Raw genomic sequence first — 27,949 nt, 5'->3', positions numbered from 1 at the left:
AATTGTGCTTTATGTTGCAGCTAGCTGTGTATAACTATTACCTCTTATATATTTTGATATCTGTAGTGACACTCAATAACATCTTTCCAGATGAGGGTTTACTTAAAGTCAATCAAGAAGAAACCACTTTATTCGTAATTATTTGGTATGATGATCATTAGTGACAAAAGTAAAAAAAATAATATACAATTATCACAAAAGAGTATGTTAAACAAATACATGTTGCTTGGTGCAGTGTGTGGAGAATTACAAATAGCCAATTCCACTCCAGCATTAGGCCATACAAACAGGAAACAATAGCATTCTAAAAGATGTCTACAGACAGAATGCCACTAAAACTACCATATCATGTTAAGGTTTAGTCTAGCTTGAACATCATATACTCCAAATCATACTGTTGGTGAGAGCACAAGTGTGATGATTAATATAATTTTCCTGACAGCAATTCAATTCAACATGTGACCACAAGATCAGAAAAGGTGAAACACTTGGAGGAACTTGAAAAACTGTCTTAAAAAATAAGTCTTTAGATCAATAACATAATTTTCCTATTTCAGGTGTCCGCATCCAATAAGAGTCTGATTTCTTCAGCGTATTCACAGCCACTTGTGAGAGAGAAAGAGACAGAGCCAACACTATATTGCTAGTTGAAATTGTTGCACCTCAGATCCTCCAGTCCAGAGCACATTAGAATTATTGTCCCGATAGTCAGGTCCAGAGCCATATCCATCTCAATCTATGGCTCTGGTCCAGTTCAGACAGCCATGAAGACTGAAGTCCCCTGGCCTAGAGAAGGAGTTAGGCTGACCATTGCATGTGTGATGTGTGGGAGCTGCAGGCCTGTTTCAAGTTACCTTCTAAATGGCACCCTATATAGTGCACTATTGTTGACAAGAGCCCTGTGGGACCTGGTCAATACTATAAAGGAATAGGGTGTCATTTCAGACAAACTTTCAGTGTCCTGGGTGTTGGGTGAAATAATCATCTGTTTTGAACACTGGGGGAAGCTCCTGATCATGTTGCTGATGCCTTCTGGGGCTGGCTGGTTTCTGCAGAGATAAATAATATGGTTCATAATTTACATCCACTGAGAGCAATGTATAGGCCAGGAGACCTACCATTTAATACAAAATAAAAAAAACATTAAAGCAATTAAAAAGTTATATGATAAATCATGAATAGCAGATGATCATAGGGAGATATGAACCAGTATCTGTGTGTAAGAGACCTCTGTAATGGCCAGAAAGCTCCGGTTCAAACTACATTCACAAGCTCTGCAAGCATTATAATGTCAAAATACGTTCGTTGATCACCATATATGGAGATTAGCTGAGCAACCATTTTCATGTACTAAAGTTACGGCCGGTATTTATAAAAACATTTTTTTTTTAAAGACAAGCAATCGGGAAAAAAATGCCTCTTCGGCACCTTCAAATCAAATTTTATTTGTCATGTGCGACGATAACAACAGGTTATCGTCGCACGTGAAATGCTTACTTACCAACAGTAACTTACCAACTAACCAACAGTGCAATTTTTAAGTAAAAAAATAGGTATTAGTTGAACAATAGATAAGTAAAGAAAAAAAAAACGTAAAAAGACAAAATAACAGTAGCTAGGCTATGTACAGTAGCGAGGCTATATACAGGCACCGGTTAGTCTGGCTAATAGAGGCAATACGTTCATGTAGGTATAGTTAAAGTGACTATGCATATATGATAAACAGAGTAGCAGCAGTGTAAAAGAGAGGTTGGCGGGTGGGGGGTGGCGGGACACAATGCAGATAGTCCGGGGTAGCCAATGTGCTCAGAAAAAAAAGAAACGTCACTTTTTCAGGACCCTGTCTTTCAAAGATAATTTGTAAAAATCCAAATAACTTCACAGATCTTCATTGTAAAGTGTTTAAACACTGTTTCCAAAGCTTGTTCAATGAACCAATAACAATTAATGAACATGCACCTGTGGAACGGTCGTTAAGACACTAACAGCTTACAGACGGTAGGCAATTAAGGTCACAGTTATGAAAATTTAGGACTGAGAGAGGCTGGACTGAGGGGTTGTAGGCCTGTTGTAAGGCAGGTCCTCACCAGACATCACCGGCAACAACGGCGCGTATGGGCACAAACCCACCATCGCTGGACCAGACATGACAGTAAAAAAGTGCTCTTCACTGACGAGTTGCGGTTTTGTCTCACCAGGGGTGATGGTCAGATTCGCGTTTATTGTCAAAGGAATGAGCGTTACACCGAGGCCTGTAAATCGAGTACATGTACTCGATTTGGAGGTGGAGGGTCCGTCATGGTCTAGGGCGGTATGTCACAGCATCATCGGACTGAGCTTGTTGTCATTGCAGGCAATCTCAACGCTGTGCATTACAGGGGAGACATCCTCCTCTCTCATGTGGTACCCTTCCTGCAGGCACATCCTGACATGACTCTCCAGCATGACAATGCCACCAGCCATACTGCTCGTTCTGTGCATGATTTCCTGCAAGACAGGAATGTCAGTGTTCTGCCATGGCCAGCGAAGAGCCCGGATCTCAATCCCATTGAGCATATCTGGGACCTGTTGGATCGGAGGGTAAGGGCCAGGGCCATTCACCCCAGAAGTGTCCGGGAGCTTGCAGGTGCCTTGGTGGAAGAGTGCGGTAACATCTCACAGCAAGAACTGGCAAATCTGGTGCAGTCCATGAGGAGGAGATGCACTGCAGTACTTAATGCAGCTGGTGGCCACACAAGATACTGACTGTTACTTTTGATTTTGACCCCCCCTTTGTTCAGGGACACATTATTCAATTTCTGTTAGTCACATGTCTGTGGAACTTGTTCAGTTTATGTCTCAGTTGTTGAATCTTGTTATGTTCATACAAATATTTACACATGTTAAGTTTGCTGAAAATAACCGCAGTTGACAGTGAGAGGACGTTTCTTTTTTGCTGAGTTTATGTACATGAGTGTATAGTTAAAGTGACTATGCATAGATGATAAACAGAGAGTAGCAGCAGTGTAAAAAAAGGGTGGGGGGGGGGTGGACAATGCAAATAGTCCGGGTAGCCATATCATTACCTGTTCAGGAGTCTTATGGCTTGGGGGTAAATCTCTTCGGTGAAACATAAATTTTTTATGTCCCGTTGGTAGGATATTCGTGATCGTACCTCGTCTAATTTATTGTCCAATGACAGTAAAGGCAGTCGGCGGATCCTTACGAGGCACCCCGCTCTGTGTCCTCTGTACCTGCGTCTCCTTCTCTTGCCAATGACGGGGATTTTGACCTTGTTGGGTGTCTGAAGTACATCCTGTGCTTCCTGCTTGTTGAAGAGAATCTTAATTTACTCCCGTTACGGCCGGTTGAGCTGTTGTATATTTCCGACCTGTGTGTGGCAGTAATGAGTGGTTGGATGTGCCGAATAGGCATTTTTTCAGTTGCTTGTACATTTTTATTTAGACCTTTTTTGGACTTACATACCAGCCGTAACGGGAGCAAATTAAGATAGTAGTTGCTCAGCGAAACTCCATATTTGGTGATCAACAAATGTATTTTGACATAACACTTGCAGAGCTGGTAAATGGGAGTTTGAATCTGAGCTTGCTGGGCGTTAGAGAGGTCTCTAACGCACAGATACTGGTTCAGGGGCAAAGGAGGTTGGTAGCACCTTAATTTGGGAGGACGGGTTCGTGATAATGGCTGGAACGGAATAGTGGAATGGTATCAAATACATGGTTTCCATGTGTTTGATGCCATTCCATTCACTCAGTTTCAGCCATTATTATGAGCCGCCCTCCCCTCAGCAGCCTCCTGTGTTCAGGGGAGATGGTGATTAAGTATAAGAATACAGATTTCACACTTCAAATAGAAAATGCCTTAATTGACTGAGATGCAGATTGATTGGTTGGTTGATTAAATCCTCACATTTAGAAAGCCTGGGACATTCATGGTGCGGAACATCTTTCTGAAGGCGCCCGGCAGGGTTCCTTGTTCCCTCTCTGCCTGAGTGACCTGTTCCTCCATGACATTCACGTTGGCACCTACAATCTTCACAAATGCCTAGACACAACACCAGGGAACAGGGTCAGATACAGTACTACCATATCAGTGTCCCAAATATAGTACATAGGGTGCCATTTGGCACACAGATCATGTCAATGAAAACATCCTGGTCGTTATCAATCACATGAATTAAATCACACTTACATCCAACTTGTCAATCTTTCTGTATATTTGTCTCATCTCTTCTGATTTTCTATGTATTTGAGGTAAGTTCTCGTTGACAATCTGTGATGTGTCGTTGCGGATCTATAACCAGAGGAAGAAAAGTTATTAATTTCTCACCCACTTTCACAGACGAGGACATGAACACCACATACAGGGTTAGGCAAAAATGACAAAATACAATGACAAAATACCATAAAGATCAATGTGTCAAAATAAACTACAAAATACTTGTAATTTGAAATGTATTTAATTAAAATACATGTATTTTAAAATACAGAAATACATTTGCAAGTAGCTGGCCCGAACAGCTACAACATTCCCAGTAACGGTTACAGAAACATTAAATCAATTTTAATTGGTCACATATACATGGTTAGATGTTATTGCGAGTGTAGCGAAATGCTTGTAACTTTTTACTTGCTAGAACTGTGATATGTTGTAATTTATCTCCCTTAGTTGAATGCACTGACTAAGTCACTCTGGATAAGAGTGTCTGCTAAATGATAAATGTATATATGAAAATGAACACCAAAATGAACTGCAAAGCACACTGGATACTATTGGCTCATTAGAATAATAATCAGCATGCTTTGCAATTGTACATTTTTATATCTACAATTATATTTCGTTAATTTAGCAGATGCTCTTATCACACCATAGTGCCATCAGACACCAATGCAGGGTGAGAAGGAGCCACACAATTGTGAACCGCTAAAAAAATAAATGGTATACTTTGAAAAGTATTATTGTATTTTGAAAATACAAATTACAGCTCTCAAAAGTATCTTCTTAAAAAATCCATTGGCATGTAGTTCAGCCCAGTGTAATACAAATTACACAGAAGTAATTGAAATGCATAACGTTATTTCACATACATTTAACAGAAATACTGCACATCTCTTAACACGTACCATGTCAAGCATTCCTACAAATTCATCCACCCTAGTCAGCATTTCCTCCAGACTTTTCTCCAAACACAGGATCTGGGGTATGGAAAGGACATGGTTATAACCACAGTCAAGTGACATTTAACTTGGTTCACGCGTATCCAGTTATAGCTAGCATGTTGCTATATTGCACCTCGGCATAGATAGGATGCTGTATTTTACCTCGATCGGAAAGGTTGATAAATTCTAACCTCATCTCCAGCAGTAGCTCTGATGTAGGAGGAGTAACTGAGAGCAGTGTGTTTCAGGATCTCATCCTCCTGGTTGTGGTCTGGGTCGGGCTCCGCGGAGTTGAAGCTCGGACTCTGCGAGACTGCTGCGCCGAAGCTGGGGCTTTGCGACACGGTGCCACTGCTTAGGGCCTCGCTCAACATGGATAAACTGCTCGCACTCTGCGACACGAAGCCACTGTCTCGACTCACCTCGGCACTGGACTCCTCCAGCGGGGAGAGAAAACCTACCCTATTTTCCATCCTAGGCTCCATCTCTGCCCAGTTTGCTGATGTCGCTTTCTGCTACAGTATTATGATTGTCAGATGATTAAATCACGTCGTTGAAACTGTGGATGGCGGCTTACAAGGGTCAAGTAGAACTAAGCGAAAAGGCGCAATTTTAAAATCAGGGCCGTTTCTCCCTCAAATTGACCGCTGAACTAGGTCTGATAAATGTTTCTAATGGAGATTTTGAGTTATCACACAGGAAACGTTCATTTTCTTTCTATATCAGGCAACTGCAACAATGTTCTACAATATGAAAAACAGGACAGCAAGTGCATTTAAAACCTTTATTTCCAAAAATTCTCCCCCCCAAAAATGACAAAACAGTAAGAAAATAATATGAACACAATATTCACAATACATTTCAAATTAATTGCATAAAGGGTTTGAATTTCAATTGTGGGAATTAGTTGAAGTGATACTTACAGTTTACTACGTTGAAAGAGCAACTAGGCCTACAAAATAATGATTGAGCAGTTACAGATCAAGCCCTAATATCCATTCAACTATTGTTTACATTTGAGTGCTCAGTACATATCTGGGCTAAAATGAATTAAAAAAGGCACCAAGTGTTTTACAAACCTTTTCTCCAATGTATGTGTGGAGAATGTATTGAAATATGTACATCATCATAACATAGAATAAAAACAGTAGAGTTTACATGATATGCAGAAATATTCCCAATCATAATTATCCTCGTACCATTATACCTAATGGAATCACTTGTTCATAGGTCATCGTTTTTCCTTGTAAAAATCTATTATAAAATCATTATGTACATTAAAAAGATAGTAAAAAACAATAGACATTATTCCAGAAAAAATCTAGACGTTTCTGTAATAAATATAAAACCTGTAATATTTCTTAGGTGTGAATATGTGGGCCCACACTGAGTCGATGGTACTACCAGGAGGGGGCAGTGACCAATACATTATAGCACTACTCAACAGGGTTAAACTGACTGTCCATAGTGAAGAAATGCAGAGAATAACCTCAATATGCTCAGAAGACCACATTGTCAAGGTAACCGGAGCAGCCTTTGGTGAGAGGAAAAGGAAAGAGCAACAAAAATGACATGTTTGTGAACCAAAATGGGGTGATAATCCTATGTTAATCCTGGGAGTACTAACATGGCGATTTAAAGAGTTGAAACAACAAGACTGTTTAACAACAAAAAATGTGCAAACCTTGACAGCTTAAAAGCTTTGAACTAAAATGTGAATAATGGTGAGAAGAATCCCATACAAAAATCAAACCACAGATGGATGGCTTAGTGTCCCACATAATCCATATACTTCAAAGTTTACCATATCATGGATGGATGGATGGATGGATAGATTGTGCTTGTAAACGAAAGTACCACTGGATCCGAACATGGATCTCAATGTGTGTGCCCAATAGTGTAGGAAAGTGAATGAGAGGTTAACACCTGAATTTGCGTCTGCTTATCACCTTCACACTCCAGCCTGGTGTAACAGGGTTCACATCCCCCTCCCTGCCGTAACAGGGTTCACATCCCCCTCCCTGCCGTAACAGGGTTCACATCCCCCTCCCTGGTGTAACAGGGTTCACATCCCCCTCCCTGGTGTAACAGGGTTCACATCCCCCTCCCTGGTGTAACAGGGTTCACATCCCCCTCCCTGGTGTAACAGGGTTCACATCCCCCTCCCTGGTGTAACAGGGTTCACATCCCCCTCCCTGGTGTAACAGGGTTCACATCCCCCTCCCTGGTGTAACAGGGTTCACATCCCCCTCCCTGGTGTAACAGGGTTCACAGCTGAGCCGAGGTGTCTTGAGTAAACAGTAAAGATAAGAGCAAAGAGCACGTTGCATTCCTGGAGAACATTTTAGGAGCTTCACAAACAGAACTGGTGGAGTAGAGGAAACAGGATATAGACTAGGCCCATATTCAGTGTAGGAAGTATTCCTTGATAGCGGTTCAAAACGTACCAGGTATAAATGACTGCTGGTAAGGGAAGTAAGAGTTTTAGTACATGTGATGATCCAACACTTTCTCATTAAAGCTTAGAATAATTTATTGGAATAGATACAGATGAGAATCTTCCAGTTAAAATACAGAGATAGAGGATCAGTACAGACAGGCAGCATTTTACAGACACATAATTGTTCTTAAAAACAAAAGCTCAGGGTTGGTCCCAAAAAGAAGATGGCAATTCAGATTAAAAGTGGTCACTAAAGGATAGCAGGTGAATCCCATCAGGACATTTACAAGACATAGAAAACTTTCAAACAATACAGAATAAACTCTTCCTTGTTTCCTGGATTATTTGTCTTAGAAAACTTTTAAAGAAATTAGGAGGAGGTTTGAGGAACAATGTTCATTCTCATGGTGGATATACCGGGCAGGGGATGCTCCAGCTCACATCCAAGTGTGTGTGTCTGTGTTATAAAAGTGTAGGTGTGTGTATTATAGGGTGATGACGGTGCCGTCCTCTTCCACCCCTCCCCGGGGCAGGGCCAGGCTGTGTCGAGGGTCCGTCCTCATGGTGCTGAGGATTTTGTGGAGGCTGCCGTTGCTCTCCCGGAGGGCTGGGTTGCTGCTGTGGTGCTGGGAATGGTGGTGCTGGAGGGTGTGGGGCTGGTACTGTGGGTGCTGTAGGTTCAGGTCCCTGTGCAGCATATAGCTGAGGCTGCCGTGGTGGGAGAGGCCGTTGAGGCTGGGCTGGGAGTGGAAGGAGGGTTGGGAGTGGAAGGAGGCGGTGGAAACCACAGAGAGCGGTCGGGTAGGGGGGCTGGGGTGTTCCACGGGTGCTGGGGGAGGGGCTTGGGTGTGGCAGCGTGATGTTGATGCCACAGACACCACTGATGTGTTGGAGCGCCGCGACGGCCGCTTGAGGCTGCTCTCGATGACGATGTCTGACTCCTCGTCGCTCTCCAGCTCGTCGGCACCGGTCGCCATGGCTGTGGTGGACAGGCTGGGGTAGCCGGTGGAACCGCTGCTGTCTGACGACTGACCGGAGCTGCCGGAGATCCGGCTGGATCGCACCACGTTGTTCCGCTGGTTCACCGGCTTCACTGTGACAATCAGGTTGTGGCTGTTGGCAATCATCATGTCAGTCACCTGGTCCAGTGTCTTCCCAGTAACCTCGATGCCGTTGACCTCCAGGACCTCGTCGTTAACAGCCAGCAGGCCTGTGCTCTCAGCCAGGCCGCCAGGTACCATGCGGGAGATGAAGATCCCAGGAACCTTCTCCAGGCCATGTGGTGTCACCCGTACGCTGGTCCCGTCCCGGATGTAGAACCCCAGGGGTTTGTCGGAGCCGTGACGGTAGAGACGAACGCGGCGGTGGGACTCCGGCAAGATGTCCACATCGATGATGGAGGAGACTGGCCGGAAGTCCTGCGGCATTCCGATGCGGATGTGAGGTCGCTTCCTGTTGACGTCGTTCCTCAGCGCCACCACAGCCTTCTTCTTCCGGGTCAGAGAGTGGGTCCCGTAGCTGCTGTAGTCGACCTCCTCTGAAACACATAACATGAGAAATAGAACTGTTTAGAACCTTTTCTGAAACCCAGAACAGAACTGATAAGAACTGAAACACAGAACATAACTGATTAGAACTGAAATACAGAACTGCTAAGAACTGAAACACAGAACAGGAGAAACAGAACTGCTTAGAATCTCCTCTAAAACACAGAAAATATAGAACCCATTAAGACTTTCTCTGGAAGACAGGAGAAAACTGCTTAGAACCTTGTCTGAAACACGGAACAGAACTGCTTAGCTCTCAGGAACACTACATTTAACTGGAAGCATATGAGCCTCAAATGGTGAGCAGATGTTGCCTTTGAAAGAACACATCATACATAAGGTTTTATTTGCAGCAAGACATTTATGCAGCTCTCATTACCATACACATAAACAGGCCTTAGTTCAACCTCCTCTAACTCTACCCTTGGGTAAAACAAGTTTACCAGTCCCACTCTAAAGAAACACCCACACAAGGAGTTGAGGACAATGGGAAGTTTCTCATTAAAACCCTTCAGTTTGTTTACGGTGAAATCCTTTCCCTCCACTCCAGAACCAAAGATTTAACTGGGCTGAACTTGTAGCTGAACCTGTTGCACTCTGGGCCATAGAGAAAGCCTGATTGGTGCTGTGCTGGTCTGGTGTAGCTCTGCAGTCAGTGGGGTGGAACACAGAGCCATAGGAGGAACAATTGTAATCAAACCAAACACCAGGATGGGATTACAGTTGGAATACCAATCATTCTGATCTTCAGTTATACACAACACAGTCTGCAAGCAAGTGTGATAATGCAAAACTATTTTAAAAGATTTAAAAAATAAAAATGTATTATTTAAACCAACCCAATATGTCAAGGCTGTATACCGGGGTATTTGGTTTTTCAATACCGTTGAAACGATTTAAAGTTTTTCAATAAATGTGAATATTTATAGCTGCTTTTTAAGTTAATACCTGCAGTCAACTTGTGCAATACATTCAGAGATCATTTCACCCGTCACATTATTTTACATTAGAAAGCTTACAGTAGTTTCCAAGAACAGTTGCGCCAGTCACGTGTTTGTTTGTAAATAGCACAACGGGAGAAAGTGGGAGCTGTTGCGCGGCACACGAGGTGATGCATTTACACTTGTATGCAATTCACTACCTAAGGTTTGGTATGAGACATCTTAGAAATGACCTTCTGACATGTTGGAGCAGCCAAAGAGCTCTGGATGAGTTCTGCACAGCTGCCATATTCTCCTTGTACTTCCTACTAGTGTTTTTTCCCCTCTGTACTCCTCTGCTCCTTCCTTCAGAAAAGCATGCATCACAACTTTGTTCATTTGCACAATCTCTCGTTCACTTTCGCTTTTAAAATGTCCACACCCACCGATAATTACATTTGGTTAGCTATTAGCTATGCTTCAATAACTTAACGAGCTGGATTTATTTAGTTTGTTCGTTTTCGCTCGTTAGCATATAGCTAATAATGTGATTTCGCTATTACTTGTACTACATTTTGTTAGCATTCTGGTAATATAGGGCCAATATTTTTTGCTGTAGCGTTTTTAGCGCCCCTTGTGGGCTAAGACGGTAATACCAGAAATCTCAGTATGGCAGAAAAACGGCATGACTGTATGAAAATCTGGATACCGCCCAAGCCGAAAAGGTCACCACTTTTCTCAGACCATGCATTCACAAAGACAGGAAGAGAAAGAGAGCGAGATGGAGGGAGATAGATACAGTATGATAGTGAGAGGACTGCTCAGGCAAAATAAACTCATCCTGTGACCTTCCTCTCAGGACATGTCTGTTGTGTGTTGAGCCACAGCCAGGGATGAAGTTTGTCTGTACAGGAACTAGAGGTCCTACTAGGGGGGATGGAACGACACACAAACACACACCTGCCACTTCCATGGCACAATGGGCCACGAGTCATAGTCCCTACTGGGGTGGACCCCTGCCTGGGAACTCGTGTATGGGTGTGTGTAACAATATAGCATATGGATGTTGGATAACCATATAGTCACATGGTATGGATGTGTTCCCTCTGCTGGAAAAGTGTGCCACTTCCTATGCTAAAGTATTTTTTGGGGCCAATTCTCTCTGTGCTAATAGTTTCCGTGGTAATGTGTAGCAGCACCGCAGTGGGAGTGTTTTATGCACTACTGTACTGAACCATAATTCCCAGGCAGACTCTGTCGACTAATGACTTTCCCCACTCATGAAGGAAGCTAATGACAGGACACAACACACCGTTTTAATAATGCTGTTCTGAAAGCAAACTGCTGCACTCCTTGCTACAGATACAGAGGGCCACAGCTATCGAAGGTACGGAACCACAAGCCACAGAACCCAGTCTGGCCAGCTCTACTGTTGATTTTCACATAGAACCCACACTGCCAGCTCCAGCCCTGCACAACCAGTCAGAGAGAGGCTGGAAAATACCTGTAGACACCTGTTCCTGTTTCAATGCTGATTTCAACTGTTGTATTTATGAATGCTTCCCAAAGCTCCTGAATATCAAAGTATGGTGCAGAAGTTATTCTTAGTTGTGGATCGAGGTAACATGGAGCTTGATCATTTAGATTGAAGCCAGACAGGATTTTATTATGGGGAGGAATGTATGCCACAAGTGCAAGTCTGCTGATGGGAAACACATTGAGGCTGCACTGAGCCATCTCATTACCAAGGTGGACTGGTCTACCAACATGTCCCTTCCGTTCCAAAATCATTGGCACACCTCGCCCCTGGGCAGGCCTGTGTCCCAGGCATACCTCATGCGACACGCTCTGATGGAACTACATTCCCCCGGTAAGGAAACCCTTTGACCCAGACCGCCCCAGGATCCAATATTCCTAAAAAGAGAGATCTATTCCCAATAACAAGAGAAGTTGGCAGCTGATCTATTGGGATCTGAGTCCTGGCACTAGAACCAGGATTTATATGAGGACGTTATTCTGTCAGCTTGCCTCCTGGCTGGCTGGCCCCACAACCAGCCGGCTGGAGTTTCCATCCCAGGACTGCATGCCGTGGTAGAGGCCAGTTTGGACCAGACAACACCTGACCAGACCAGGGACTGCCTGTTGTGCCAAGAGTGGATCAAAACAGGATTCTTTCCCCTTGACTAGGCCCAGTACTGTCTGACTGGCATGGAGAGAGACAGGCAGAGGATGCTGGGCTTGTGGTCTCAGTCTGTGTTTCATCTGCCCAACGTGCCCAGTCACGCAGGCTGCCGTAACAACTCCTGACAAGAATAATCCCGCTGCACTGAGGCATGATGGGAAAGCAAACGTGAACTCATTGATCAAAGGCTCGCCAGTCGTTACCAGACATCAGAACTAACTGACTCCCAATGTCCTTTCCGAACTAACAGAACGTTGAGGGTCAAAAAAGAGTTGATGAACATTCTAAGAAACACACGAGAGACAGAGAGACAGACAGAGAGACAGAGAGAGCAAGAAACGGGTGGCGTCTCACCAAGTTCCAGGACGGATGAACAGACTGCTGACTGGAATGGAAAGACAATTTGTTTCAAACCCAAATACTTGGAGGGTAAGATGGAAGGAGAATAAGCCCAGTAATGTGAGAGCTGCAGCCCTGTTGGATGAAATCGAATGATCAGAGCATGATGATGTGGCTTCTAGAGCTTCGGGGTAAAAGGAATTTAGAAAAAGTCTGAATGCTTCTAGAGTCAATAAACTGCAGCTCGATGTTGACCGACACACCACAAAACATGTAATAATGGTACTAATGCTGAGTGAAGAGAACACAGCTGAATAGTTGTGCATGGAACTGAAAAAAATGACATGAACATCTTCCTCATGAGAACTAGTCTGAAAACAAACTGGGAGGCATCTGAATTGGCATCCCCATAGGCTCTGGTCAAAAGTAGTGAACTATGTAGGGAATAGGGTGCCCTTTCAGATGGAGTCACAGTGAATGAAGTGCGCAGGTACAACAAAATAACAGCCTCAACGAAGCCGTGTGATGCTGGCCAGTCACCTGACTCTCCCATCCCAGCACAGTTCAGGGTTTAGGGGTGAAAAGTAAAGTGCCTACATTCCTCTGTGTGTAAGAGGGCCGAGAAGGCCCTCCACCCACGATCTGGTCAGACTGCAGGCTGGCTCTGTGGAGTTTCACCAGTCAGGAATGTGGCGCTTGATGGATATGGAGATATCTCTGGACAGGTTTAACTTAACTCAGTGTCTGTAGCTACTCTAGCTACTTTAGCCTTGCCTGTCTGTCAGCTAGTCCTAATCCTCTCTATAGGGTGGGCTGAATCCCAAATGGCACCCTATTCCCTACATTTCTCTCCTCTTGTTAACTGGACCTGTGAAAAAGAGCCTCCTTTCAAGTCCTACTGGGTTTTTACTAAGTCCAATAAAAGCAGGAATCTAAAGAGTTTTATGACCAGTCATTAGGCCTCCCAATGTGCTTTGATCTGAAACATCTTGTAGTAAGTTTAGTACTGAATGTATGTATTCACCAGCAAGGTGAATGTAGCCTACTAGGCAGCACAAAGCACAATGAAAAACACAAAGTAGAAAACAGTTTCCATTTGAGCCACTACTTTTAAGCCCATTTTTTTCAGTTCAGATCTAGGAACAGTGTTTATTGTGTGATGTAGTGTTGTTGACATGTGATAATAAAGACTGGTACAGACTAGTACAGATGACACAAAGACTGGTGTATAAATGGGAACATGCTACACCTCTGACAAACCAATCATTAGTCTGGCTTTACAGAACATTAATAAACACCAAACACTAGCTTTACAGAACATTAATAAACACCAAACACTAGCTTTACAGAACATTAATAAGAAACACCTTTGCTGCAACATAAATCACATGTTGACTTGTTCTGTTGCGTAATCTGTTTAGTAATTAGTCTGACGTAAGACTAACGATCTGAGCTGGGGGTTAGTTGGTATTTGTGATAGACGACAACATGTGGCATGTCACACCTACATTATGCAAAAGTTATGATGCAGAGATTTTTGGGACTCTCAGCACCTCTGTTCGCCATGTGTAATGTAGTCCTCTAGGATGTCCTCTGTTCACCAGGTATACTGTAGTCCTCTAGGATCTCCTCTGTTCACCATGTGTAATGTAGTCCTCTAGGATGTCCTCTGTTCACCATGTGTAATGTAGTCCTCTAGGATGTCCTCTGTTCACCAGGTATACTGTAGTCCTCTAGGATCTCCTCTGTTCACCATGTGTAATGTAGTCCTCTAGGATCTCCTCTGTTCCCCATGTGTAATGTAGTCCTCTAGGATGTCCTCTGTTCACCAGGTATACTGTAGTCCTCTAGGATCTCCTCTGTTCACCATGTGTAATGTAGTCCTCTAGGATCTCCTCCATTCACCATGTATACTGTAGTCCTCTAGGATCTCCTCTGTTCACCATGTGTAATGTAGTCCTTAGTATACCCGGTGAACAGAGGAGATCCTAGAGGACTACTATACTGTAGTCCTCTAGGATCTTCTGTTCACCAGGTATACTGTAGTCCTCTAGGATCTCCTCTGTTCGCCATGTGTAGCCTACGGGATCCAGACCCTGAATGTTCCTTCAGTTTGAGTTAAATACTTAACAGAGACTCGTCAGAACTATGTTGGACAGCCAGCAGCAGCCACACAAGAACAGAACAGACCATCAGGTTTCTGTCAGGCTGGTGTGGGAGGTCGGAGGTTAGAGTTCACGGAGAAAGGGTGAGAACATCCTTCCTCCAGGCCAGGCTTGGGTTAGGGTTAAGGTTGGCAACTGGGTGTGACCCCTGGAAGAAATGTTAGTATTTAGATGGGACCTTGCTACAGACCCCTGCTAGGCCTGAACAGCCAGCTCACTGAGGAACACATGACCCCAAAGATCAAGAGCCTCCTCTAAAAACAGCATGGGTAAACACTACTCCGGCTGTACTCCGGCTACTGCAAAGACTGCTCACGCAACACAGCTAGGCTATCGATCTGCCAGAGAGACAATACAAGGGGTCTTTCTTACACCACCACAGGAACAAAGTGGCTACACAGTGACTAACTGTACTTACTGCCAGTACAGACCAGAAACACCACAGAGCATGTATAGAGGGTATAGAGGGCACGGCACACCGCTGCCTTTCCCATTATGTCCCTGGCTGCTGTGGTTAGCCTGGGCCTGGTCAGAGATTACTGGACAAATCCCCCATCCACATCTCCAGAAAGCACACCACCAGCCACCAGAGGTTGTGCATCACCTGCAGGGAGAGGGCCAGTTAGAGGTTCTAAAACCTGTGTGATCACATCTGTCCATACCGCATCAGGAAGGTCTGAGTTGCAGCAGAGGACATGCCTGATTCCTCTAACACTAACATGGAAAAAGGGAATCACCTAGAATAAAAAGGAGCATTTTATTTGATTTTTTTAACAGTTGACATTCTTGCCAGGGTAGCAGCGTCAGGGAGGAATGTTTAGGGGCCTAAGAACATACATAGTCAATGGCTGGTGGGGGAAGAAACCCTTTAAGTTCCACCCCCCCCCAATAAACACACATAAATATCCTGTCTCCTCACACAAAAAAAAGTGCCCGAAAACTATTAGTCTGAGCCTTTACAACCAGAGCTAGAGGCAGGGGAAGACAGAGGAAAGCCTCTGGAGATTTGACTATATTCAAATACTCTCATAAGACTGAGACGGGGAAAGGAAGAGAGGAGGAGCTCTAGCTCCCTGAGAGCACACAGTCAGCAGCACGCCCCCCCCCCTGCCTGTTACCACCAGACATCTGGGACCAGTTAGGGGGCTGCTGCTGAAGAGATCAGGGTGGAGAATAGGAATGGCAACACTACGACAGAGGATTAGCCTTCTCTCCTACTCCTCTTCAGACGCATCCCAAGAGAGAGATGAGTAGACTGAGTGTACTACATACTACTACTGTTTGTAACTCAGCCATCTTCCAACCGCTCTGATAAATGGTCACCCTCAGAACACCGACATCCATATGTCCCAAAAGTACGGAAGGAAAGTCTTTCAGCAGTAAATTGGAAGTTCAGGGCCCCATATTCATAAAGGGTCTCAGTTTGCCTTTTAGATCATAATGAATAAGAGGGGGGGGGGACTGATCCTAGATCTGAGGCGCTCTGAATACAGGCCAGAGCTTTCCTGTTTTGTCCACTTCACATTTACAGCAGCAGCCAGGCACAGCAGATTTTAGAAACAGAGGGGATTGTGGCAGCGTATCGGAGCAGGGTGACGTAAATCACAGTGGTATGCTGGGAGTCAGGGCCACAGGCCACCTGTCTGTTCACAAACAAGAGAAAGAGGATGAGAGAGAGAGAGAGAGAGAAAGAGAAAGAGAAATAGGATAGAGGGATAGGGAGCGAGAGACTGGAAGGAGAGAAAGAAGAGAGGGGGACACGGAGAGAAAACACAGGAATACATCTCTCCTAATAGACATCCCTCAGAGTCTGAACCTCTCCAGGGAGGGAATTTATCTGAAGGCCACTTCATGTCAAATGGCTCACTCCACCGACCCCCTACTTTCCAAAATGGGAGAAAAGTGATTTCTAATAGCTTCCGAAAAGCATGGCCCAAATAGTCTGGGAAAAAATAAGCCTTATTTAGAGCCCATTGCCTTCGTAGTCCACTAGAGAATAGGAGTGAGGGGAGACATGGTGGATTAGGGACAGATGTTATTTGAACCACAACAGCAGGAGACTGCTGCCGTTTTTAGCCTGATTCCGCCTGCGACAATAGAGCTTTTAGCTTAAGGAAGAGACAGACTGCACTACAGAGTAAGAGGAGACGGACATAGCACGAGGACAGTTAGAGGTGAAAGAGCTTCAGACTTTAGTTTTTCAATAACCTTTAACCAGCTTCAGGTTGAAAGACTGGATCTGGTACACTGTTCGTTAGGAGAGAAAATGTACAGTAGGATTCCTTAGTGGATACATTACAATTCATTTACAGGAGCAGTAGCTTAATACAGTGGTTCAGACCGGCTTTCAACTTACTCTTGAAAGTTGTATTAGTAGAATGCACAAGGTGCAATTTCGAAATTGGGTAGTGCATCATCAGTTTATCTTGTCGTTAGGGTCGCAAAGGGTCGGGAACTTTCCGGGAAATTTCTGGAATTTTTCCGGGAAATTTTACATGGGAAGTTAAGCCGGGGAATTTTGCTTGAATACATCAAAAGAAAGTGCGCTTTTAACAGTGAACCTTTTTTTTGGGATACACAAGGCAATTCTAGGTCTTGTGGCATATTTTGGTTAAACTATCCCCAATTCAATGGAATTGCAACCCTCTGCATACAGTGCATTCTTCCATCACATGTACAGCTGATTCTCAAGATCTTGCACAGTAATGAGATGCTATTGAGCCCACACTACTAGACTGTCTGAGCCAAGGACTATATGCTTTCTGGTAAGTTTTGATGACAATACTGGGTGGGGTGAATATATTTTATATGATATACATAATTTTTTGTTAACTAGTAAATAGTAGCCTACAGCCAAGTGTGTTAAAATAATTTCTAACTTGTTAATTTCTGCTGGGTAGTTTTTACTTAGCTTGCACCTGTTTCCATACAGGTTTCATTTTAAAACATTTATCTTACAAAAGGAGTTGTTTAATATAACTGCTTAACTACACTGCTCAAAAAAATAAAGGGAACACTTAAACAACACAATGTAACTCCAAGTCAATCACACTTCTGTGAAATCAAACTGTCCACTTAGGAAGCAACACTGATTGACAATAAATTTCACATGCTGTTGTGCAAATGGAATAGACAAAAGGTGGAAATTATAGGCAATTAGCAAGACACCCCCAATAAAGGAGTGATTCTGCAGGTGGTGACCACAGACCACTTCTCAGTTCCTATGCTTCCTGGCTGATGTTTTGGTCACTTTTGAATGCTGGCGGTGCTCTCACTCTAGTGGTAGCACGAGACGGAGTCTACAACCCACACAAGTGGCTCAAGTAGTGCAGTTCATCCAGGATGGCACATCAATGCGAGCTGTGGCAAAAAGGTTTGCTGTGTCTGTCAGCGTAGTGTCCAGAGCATGGAGGCGCTACCAGGAGACAGCCCAGTACATCAGGAGACGTGGAGGAGGCCGTAGGAGGGCAACAACCCAGCAGCAGGACCGCTACCTCCGCCTTTGTGCAAGGAGGTGCACTGCCAGAGCCCTGCAAAATGACCTCCAGCAGGCCACAAATGTGCACAACAAGCAACCTCTGACAAAAATGCCTCTACTTCTATTCAAGGTGAAAATGATGAATCAGACGCCTTATCGATAGCAACAGCTCACGGTCCTCCTGGAATCAGAAGTTGTTTTTGACTCAATGGAGGAACGTAGTCAGAGAAATGCTGATGAATGTCTTGCTCGAGCTGTGTATGCAACTGGTTCACCACAGTCTGCCGATATGGAGAGCCCCATCAAGAGGATCCTCCTGGATGATGTATTTTGGGAGAGAGTAGTAAGCAGCCTGAAACTCCTGAAACCTATAGCAGTAGCCATTGCACGGATTGAGTGAGACAATGTTATCCTGTCTGATGTTCAGACTCTGCTTGCAGATGTAAGAGAATAAATCCATACTGCCCTGCCCACTTCACTGTTGCTCCAAGCAGAGGATACTGCAGTTCTGAAATACATCAAAAAGCGTGAAGACTTCTGCCTGAAGCCCATCCACGGCGCAGCGTACATGTTGGACCCCAAGTATGCTGGCAAGAGCATCCTGTCTGGTGCAGAGATCACCAAGGCCTATGGTGTCATCACTACCGTGTCTCACCACCTTGGCCTGAATGAGGGCAAGGTTCTTGGCAGTCTGGCGAAGTACACTTCCAAGCAAGGGCTTTGGGATGGAGATGCAATATGGCAGTCGTATCAACATATCTCATCAGCCACCTGGTGGAAGGGACTTTGTGTATCCAAGGCGCTTTCCCGTTGCCTCCATCCTCCTCCAAATCCCACCAACATCAGCCGCCTCAGAGCGCAACTGGTCCTTGTTTGGGAACACACACGCGCAACAGGCTGACCAATACAAGGGTTGAAAAATTGATGGCCATCCGGGCAAATTTGAGGCTTTTTGAGCCTGACAACGAGCCATCCTCAAGGTTGGAAAGTGACCGCGACGATGAGGCCTCAGAGTTTGATGTTCAAGAGGTGGACATTGAGGAAGTCCAGGGAGAAGACATGGAAGCCTGAGAGGAAGACAACCAAAGCTTTAGTTTCTAGACTATCATTTTACAGATGCATGTTGAAAACGTTTTTGGGAGATGCGATGGATCATTAGGGATCATTCAATATTCCTTTTCTTTTGTTGTTCAGTGAAATCATCCCATGTGAAGAGTCAACTCACTTAATTAAAGTTCAATTTGTCACTAAATTGTTTGTCTTTCTATTAGAACTATTTAATAATTTTCAATTGTCTACCTATGATAAGGTAAAAGGTTTATGTTTGTCTCCATATGATAAATATATCCAATGCAAAAAACATCTACATTTAAATGGTATTAATTTGCATATATTTCCATTAATTCCCATGGAAAGTTTCCACCTCTGAATATTCCCCATATTGTGCAACCCTACATGTCATGTCAGTCATTGTATACCTTAGAAAGCAAGAAACGTCCAGATCAACTAGCCCTTGTCAGCTAATGTTTTTTAGCTAGTTTTTTTTAGCCCATAGATTTTGCTGTAATGTTTGAGTCACAAATATCACATGAAAACATAATGCTGTTCATTGACTATAGCTTAGCATTCAACACCATGGTACCATCCAAGCTCATCATTAAGCTTGAGGCCCTGGGTCTGAACTCCGCCCTGTGCAATTGGGTCCTGGACTTCCTGACGGGCGGCCCCCAGGTGGTGAAGGTAGGAAACAACATCTCCACTTCGCTGATCCTCAACACCGGAGCCCCACAAGGGTGCGTGCTCAGCCCCTTCCTGTACTCCCTGTTCACCCATGAATGCGTGGCCATGCACACCTCCAACTAAATTATCAAGTTTTCAGGCTTGATTACCAACGACGAGACAGCCTACAGGGAGGTGAGGGCTCGGAGTGTGGTGTCAGAAAAATAACCTCAAAACAAAAAGGAGCTGATCGTGGACTTCAGGAAACAGCAGAGGGAGCAACCCCCATCCACATCGACGGGACAGCAGTGAAGAAGGTGGAAAGTAAAGTTCCTCTGTGTACATATCACGGACAAACTGAAATGGTCCACCCACACAGACATTGTGGTGAAGGCACAACGGCGCCTCTTCAACCTCAGGAGGCTGAAGAAATTTGGCTTGACACCTACAACCCTCAAACTTTTACAGATGCACAACTGAGAGCAACCGATCGGGTTGTATCACCATTTGGTACCGAAACTGCACCGCCCGCAACCGCAGGGCTCTCCAGAGGGTGTTGCAGTCTGCCCAACGCATCATCGGTGGCAAACTACCTGCCCTCCAGGACACCTACAGCACCCAATGTCACAGGAAGGCCAAAAATATCAAGAACCACCCGAGCCACTGCCTGTTCACCCCACTATCATCCAGAAGGCGAGGTCAGTACAGGTGCATCAAAGCTGGGACTGAGAGATTGAAAAACAGCTTCTATCTCAAGGCCATCAGACTGTTAAATAGCCATCACTAACACAGAGGCTGCTGCCTACATACAGACTTGAAATCAATGGCCACTTTAATAAATGGAACACTAGTCACTTTAATAATGTTTACATATCTTGCATTACTCATCTCATGTATATACTGTATTCCATACTATCTATTGCAGCTTAGCCTACACCGCTCTGAAATTGCTCATCCATATATTTATATATTCTTATTCAATTCCTTTACTTAGATGTGTGTATTAGGTATTTGTCGGGAAATTGTTAGATATTGCTGCACTGTCGGAACTAGAAGCACAAGCATTTCTCTACACTCGCAATAATATTTGCTAAACACATGTAAACTACTGGTCGAAAGTTTTAGAACACCTACTCATTCAAGGGATTTTCTTTGTTTTTGCCAAGATTGTGCAAAGCTGTCTTCAAGGCAAAGGGTGGGTATTTGAAGAATCTCAAATATATTTTGTTCTGTTTAACACTTTTTGGTTACTCCATAATTCCATGTGTGTTATTTCATAGTGTTGATGTCTTCACTATTATTCTACAATGTAGAAAATAGTCAAAATAAAGAAAAATCCTTGAATGAGTAGGTGTTCTAAAACTTTTGACCTGTAGTGTATGTGACCAATAAAATTTGATTCGATTTAGATATGACAAAAATGTGTAGAATTGCAGATAATATGCTTTAAACCTGCAAAATTCTCTCCACCAACAAGAGGGGTGTGAACAGTTTGTGTCATGAACAGTTCTTGTGCCCATAGAAATAGACGTGAGCTGGACAGGGGGTCCCCGAGTGAAAATGTTTGGGAACCCCTGGCCTAATACATTACACTCATAAAGCCTGGAGGAGTCAGAGCTGTATTAGTCATAGACAGTCTCAGACTGTAAACCAAGTGCATCATTGGATGTTCCAGTAATGGTGAAATATCAGAAGGCTTTATTAGCGCAGGGGGGTGGGGTGAGAGGGTGACATTTGATTAAAGCCCAATAGAGTTTCTGAACTCCAGAGAGAAGTCTATCCACCACTGTCTCAGTGAGACCAAATTAGACAAGACATCTACATTGGCAGCAGAGGGGGGTTTGCTGATAAACTGTGTCTTGGTGAATGAGGGTATACCCATCCCATCCCATCCCTGCCTGGACACTAGATACAGCCTCTTCCTGGCCTGGTCTGGTCTAGCCTGGTATCTCTCCACCCCCTCACCAGCCTGCCTGTCAGTGAGCAGAGCCAGACCTCCTAAACATAACCTCCTCCTCCTAACCCTCTCTCTAATCTCCCCAGGTTCTGGGTGACAACTAACAGGCCCTGAGAGAAGGATAAGGACTGTACCTTCACCGACAGACACTCCATATCTCTTTATCCCCATCCCACATCTCCTGACCTCACTTCTCCCCCTCATTACAGAGAGGATCCGGGGAGTCTGACTCCCAGATCACATGGCGCTCTATACCAAGTGGGGATGAATATTTTCCAGAAAATCTACAGAGTTTTAATACCGGGAATAATTCATATTTATACCGAGAGTCCCAGGAAATACCACAAAAATCTGAAGTGTTCATTTAAAACCAAGATATGGTCACTATGCCAGGGTTCTCCACAAAAAAATAAAATAAAAATCACACACACACACACACTTTGTAATAGCAGTCAAACAAAATTCAAGTGACCAAAGTTGTTAAGCTTGCTAGATAACCTCCTTTAATGAATGACAGAATATCTCCTATAATTTGGCAAAATCGAGTTGATGATTATACAGATAGCAGACCAGCTCATGAATAACGGGGAGATGAGTGGAATTAGTAAAAATCTCAAGGCATCTTAACGGTGACCAGCTGTATATTTAAGTATGCTCTCTGTAATTCTCTTTCTTTCTCTCGGAGGACCTGAGCCCTAGGACCATGCCTCAGGACTACCTGGCATGATGACTCCTTGTTGTCCCCAGTCCACCTGGCCGTGCTGCTGCTCCAGTTTCAACTGTTCTGCCTGCGGCTATGGAACCCTGACCTGTTCACCGGACGTGCTACCTTGTCCCAGACCTGCTGTTTTCAACTCTCTAGAGACAGCAGGAGCGGTAGAGATACTCTCAATGATCGGCTATGAAAAGCCAACTGACATTTACTCCCGAGGTGCTGACTTGTTGCACCCTCGACAACTACTGTGATTATTATTATTTGACCATGCTGGTCATTTATGAACATTTGAACATCTTGGCCATGTTCTGTTATAATCTCCACCCGGAACAGCCAGAAGAGGACTGGCCACCCCTCATAGCCTGGTTCCTCTAGGTTTCTTCCTAGGTTTTTGCCTTTCTAGGGAGTTTTTCCTAGCCACCGTGCTTCTATACCTGCATTGCTTGCCGTTTGGGGTTTTAGGCTGGGTTTCTGTACAGCACTTTGATATATCAGCTGATGTAAGAAGGGCTATATAAATAAATTTGATTTTTTAAAATATATATCCATATCGGGCCTCCCGAGTGGCGCACCGGTCTAAGGCACTGCATCGCAATGCTTGAGGCGTCACTACAGACCCGGGTTCGATCCAAGGCTGTGTCACAACCGGCCGTGACCGGGAGTCCCATAGGGCGGTGCACAATTGGCCCAGTGTCGTCCAAGTTAGGGGAGGGTTTGGCCTTTACTTGGCTCATTATGCTCTAGTGTCTCCTTGTGGCGTTCCGGGGGCCTGCAGGCTGACTTCAGTCGCCAGTTGTACGGTGTTTCCTTCTACACATTGGTGCGGCTGACTTCCGGGTTAAGCGGGCGGGTGTTAAGAAGCGCGGTTTGGCAGGTCATGTTATGGAGGACGCATGACTCGACCTTCGCCTCTCCCGAGCCCGTTGGGGAGTTGCAGGGATGAGACAAGATTGTAATTGGATATCACGAAATTGGGGAGAAAAAGAGGGTAAAAATATATATCTATATATATTGAAGTCGGAAGTTTACGTACACCTTAGTCACATACATTTAAACTCAGGTTTTTCACAATTCCTGACATTTAATCATAGTAAAAATTCCCTGTCTTAGGTCAGTTAGGATCACCACTTTATTTTAAGAATGTGAAATGTCAGAACAATAGTAGAGAATGATTTATTTCAGCTTTTATTTCTATCACATTCCCAGTGGGTCAGAAGTTTATATACTAATTGAGTGTATTTGGTAGCATTGCCTTTCAATTGTTTAACTTGGGTCAAACGTTTCAGGTAGCCTTCCACAAGCTTCCCACAATAAGTTGGGTGAATTTTGGCCCATTCCTCCTGCCAGAGCTGGTGTAACTGAGTCAGGTTTGTAGGCCTCCTTGCTCACACACGCTTTTTCAGTTCTGCCCACAAATTGAGGTCAGGGCTTTGTGATGGCCACTCCATTACCTTGACTTTGTTGTCCTTAAGCCATTTTGCCACAACTTTAGAAGTATGCTTGGGGTCATTGTCCATTTGGAAGCCCCTTTTGCGACCAAGCTTTAACTTCCTGACTGATGTCTTGATGTCTTGCTTCAATATATCCACAATTTTCCTTCCTCAAGATGTTATCTATTTTGTGAAGTGCACCAGTCCCTCCGCAAGTAAAGCACCCCACAACATGATGCTGCCACCCCCTTTGCTTCACGGTGTTCTTCGGCTTGCAAGCCACTCCCTTTTTCCTCCAAACATAACGATGGTCATTATGGCCAAACAGTTCTATTTTTGTTTCATCAGACCAGAGGACATTTCTCCAAAAAGTACAATCTTTGTCCCTATGTGCAGTTGCCATAAAATAGCCAGGCTACGGTTTGCGGTTTTGGAGAAGTGGCTTCTTCCTTGATGAGCAGCCTTTCAGGTTATGTCGATATAGGACTCGTTTTACTGTGGATATAGATACTTTTGTACTTGTTTCCTCGAGCATCTTCACAAGGTCCTTTGCTGTTGTTCTGGGATTGATGTGCACTTTTCGCACAAAAGTACATTAATCTCTAGGAGACAGAACGCGTCTCCTTCCTGAGCGGTATGACGGCTGCGTAGTCCCATGGTGTTTATACTTGCGTACTATTGTTTGTACAGATGAACGTGGTACCTTCAGGCATTTGGAAATTGCTCCCAAGGATGAACCAGACTTATGGTGGTCAACACATTTTTTCCCTGAGGTCTTGGAAAGAGGCACTGAGTTTGAAGGTAGGCCTTGAAATACATCCACAGGTACACCTTCAATTGACTCAAATGATGTCAATTAGCCAATCAGAAGCTTCTAAAGCCATGACATTTTCTGGAATTGTCCAAGCTGTTTAAAGGCACAGTCAACTTAGTGTATGTAAACTTCTGACCCACTGGAATTATGATAGAGTGAAATATAAGTGAAATAATCTGTCTGTAAACAATTGTTGGGAAAATTACTTGTGTCATACACAAAGTAGATGTCCTATCCGACTTGCCAAACCTATAGTTTGTTGACAAGAAATTTGTGGAGTGGTTGAAAAACAAGTTTTAAATGACTCCAACCTAAGTGTATGTAAACTTCCGACTTCAACTGTGTGTGTATATATATATATATATATATACATACACACACACATATACACATATACACACACACACAGCTATGGGCAGAAAATACGAGACAGCGCAGAGAAGCAGGGGAAATCTTTGTAGTGGTATTTTGACATACATAAACGAGAGACGTGCTTTGATAATGCTACCTATGGAGTACAGAATAAAGTTAGGAACTTTCATGTGAGACAGGAGTCAGGATTTGGGGTGTCCGTGGGATTGGGTATGAAAATAGCCTAGGCTCTAAGACAGGAGAAGATGGACAATTCTATCATGCCTCTGAATTGTTAACAGACTTCATGGTCTGTGACAGACGCCCATGTAATGAATTGTGCATATGGCTATCAAATTTGTGACCGTTTGAAGAGTCACGTGTTATTTTATAGGCTATACTGTAGGGGTTTCCTGTAGGGTTTATTAACTGCATACGTGTGCACTACGGCAGTATCCATTATGTGTGTGCTTTGAAATTATGGCAAATACGCTACATTTTGGCTGCTATGCTACAACCTGTTTGGATAATGTGCCATTTTATTTTTTGCTAGTCTGCTGCTACACATGTTGTGGAATTGCATTAGTGCGACATTGGGGAAAATGTTTCTAATTTCTCAGGTCTTGTCCCAGGAGCCCAGTTAGCCCTAATACCCAGCCTGTCCAATCACAACAGTCCAGGTTGACATTCACACACCAGCCCTCACAACTTACACACACGACTCACACCGGCAAACACAAACTCACGTACTAGTGAGAATTACACCAGTGGCCAAGTGGAGTTGGGATTGCAGCCTTGAGGTTTTCCTGTCAGGCACAGGGAGAAGTGAGCTAGCTACACATCATTAAATGATGGTTGGGGAGGTGGAATGGGAAAGAAGGGATTTGGACAGGTAACTGCAGACTAATGGTGACAAAGCGTCAAGGTTTCATCCACCATTAGAGAAAGACAAAACAGAGAGAGAGGCAGAGAGTCTCACAGTAAGCTAATGCTTTGGAGGGTTTCACTCAACCACAGTAAAAAACTGTCTTCACTGTGATTTCCTCTCAGAGAGACAGATCTTATTTTGTGGTTGGCAAGAATAATATGAATTTTAGCTTACTGTACATAAATCAGATCTACATAACAATGTGAGATAACATGTGCAGGATATTATCAAGTTAAATCAATGTGCAGGGCACATATTTTATAATGTGCCTTAGCCATAATATTATTTCACATTGTGAAATTCCTTTTTCACATTGTGTAAGAGCCAGCGAGAGGCTGGTTCTGTCCACACGGGGCAGTGTCAGCCCCTCTCCTCCCCAAGTAGAACCTCTGTCCTTGGGTGTTGTTGGGTAACTGTTAGGCAGGCAGGAACAGGCCCGGGCTGGAACTACACCTGAAACAACAAAAGGCCTGGTCTGAAGCTCTGCTGCTACACCTGAACCATCCACACAACCAGGCTGCTTCCTGTGTGTTGCAGACATGTGTGTCAGGTTCTCCACGCCTGCCTGCCTGCCTCCTGCCATCTCCACAGACTCTGTTTTCAGACGGTGACACACAACGAGTAGCTCATACCCTGCCCACAACTCAATTTCTCAAACAAAGCAAAACATCTAAGTGAAATAAAACTATTTCATTACAATGGGCCCCCTGAGATAATGCACAAATACTTTAAAGTCAGGACTGCTTGCAACAGTGATAAGGTAGGAACACAAACTGTATTCAATAAATGGTGGTATTATACTATAGATTGACCGCTGAGCCAAACTGTCTGTCTGGTGAACTGAAGTGCTTCCACTCTAGCTGTCAGTATCTATAGTCTACAAAACTAAACTATTTATATTCTAGTATAGTCTCCACTAGTCATCTGAGAAGAGTTGGAACTCCTTTGCTCCTCCTCCCATCCCACCGCCCTGAACTGTTGAACTGCTGAGCTGGCCTGATTGGCCGACAGCCCACATGTTTGTTGAGGGGCCCGTCTCCTCCATCATCTCTCCCTCCCTCCCTGCGTCTGTCTGCTGTCAGTTATTGGGCTGCAGTCACAAAGCCAATAAGAGAGAACTAAAATCAGACCACATACCCTCTATAAGCAAAGGACCACAGAGAGGCATGGGGGATGTTTATATTAGGTAAACAAGGGACGGGATTAGGCCTAACCTATTGAAATTGCTTTCCTCTAAAAAAGCATTTTCTGCAATATGAGGTGGGGCATCATAGTTTAAAAAAATAAATAATAATTAAGTTCATGCTCAGGTTTGTAGCCCGCCTGCATGTCACAGCACAGCCAATATCATTTTATGATTGACAGTTCTCCTAATCCTCTGCAGCCAATCAAACACTCCACCGTCAGTTAACATTGACCAAGCGCCTCCCTGGTCCTGGTGGATGTTAGATTTAAGAGAGGGGGGGGGGGGGGGGGGGGGGGGGGGCACAGCAGGCTGTCTCACTGTTTTACATGATGACCTATATCTGCCTCTTCTCTGAACACATTCTCAACTCAGATGAATTGTTCCTTTATTCCCCTTCAGCAGATTCAGCACACCCCAAACACCAACTGTGGACTGGAAGTCCTACTACAGTCAGAAGAGTGTTGCGTGTTAGCCTGTTCATAATTTATCTACACAAAGCACCATTTGGAGATCAGAGAATCAGAATTGAACATGCTGTCGCCATGGTGATGAGAATAAAACAGATGAACATTCCCCCTCCCACCCTAAACATGAAAGCCACAAAATAATGTCACATTCA

At 44.1% G+C, this 27,949-nt stretch overlaps 2 protein-coding genes across 2 annotated transcripts in view; both read right to left on the bottom strand.

The window, feature by feature from the left end:
* Positions 1-97: 97 nt before the first annotated feature.
* LOC120026979 (biogenesis of lysosome-related organelles complex 1 subunit 4-like) lies at positions 98-5,717 on the bottom strand. Its single transcript, XM_038971798.1, has 5 exons — positions 5,351-5,717; positions 5,124-5,195; positions 4,192-4,293; positions 3,910-4,044; positions 98-1,049 (listed from the first exon to the last, which is right to left on the bottom strand). Exons 1-5 carry the CDS (start codon positions 5,642-5,644, stop codon positions 954-956), a joined length of 699 nt encoding a protein of 232 aa, XP_038827726.1. The 5' UTR covers positions 5,645-5,717; the 3' UTR covers positions 98-953.
* A 218-nt stretch (positions 5,718-5,935) lies between these two features.
* The window catches only part of LOC120027467 (partitioning defective 6 homolog gamma-like), a 38,881-nt gene continuing 16,867 nt past the window's right edge, over positions 5,936-27,949 (bottom strand). Inside the window, exon 3 of the mRNA XM_038972412.1 lies at positions 5,936-9,136. Within this exon, the coding sequence (XP_038828340.1) occupies positions 8,085-9,136 (1,052 nt within the window). The 3' untranslated portion in view covers positions 5,936-8,084. The remainder of the gene's footprint in view (positions 9,137-27,949) is intronic.

This window comes from Salvelinus namaycush, chromosome 32 (genome assembly GCF_016432855.1).
Source record: "Salvelinus namaycush isolate Seneca chromosome 32, SaNama_1.0, whole genome shotgun sequence".
Taxonomy (NCBI): domain Eukaryota; kingdom Metazoa; phylum Chordata; class Actinopteri; order Salmoniformes; family Salmonidae; genus Salvelinus; species Salvelinus namaycush.
This window is presented reverse-complemented; position numbering and strand designations above follow the sequence as displayed.

Bases quoted from the DNA above. Each gene is read 5' to 3' on its own strand.
- LOC120026979 (XM_038971798.1), bottom strand. From the start codon at position 5,644: ATGGAGCCTAGGATGGAAAATAGGGTAGGTTTTCTCTCCCCGCTGGAG. The intron at 5,196-5,350 runs GTTAGAATTTAT...TCCATACCCCAG, and splicing joins GAGCTACTGCTGGAGATGAG to ATCCTGTGTTTGGAGAAAAG. The intron at 4,294-5,123 runs GTACGTGTTAAG...CTCTGGTTATAG, and splicing joins TTGTAGGAATGCTTGACATG to ATCCGCAACGACACATCACA.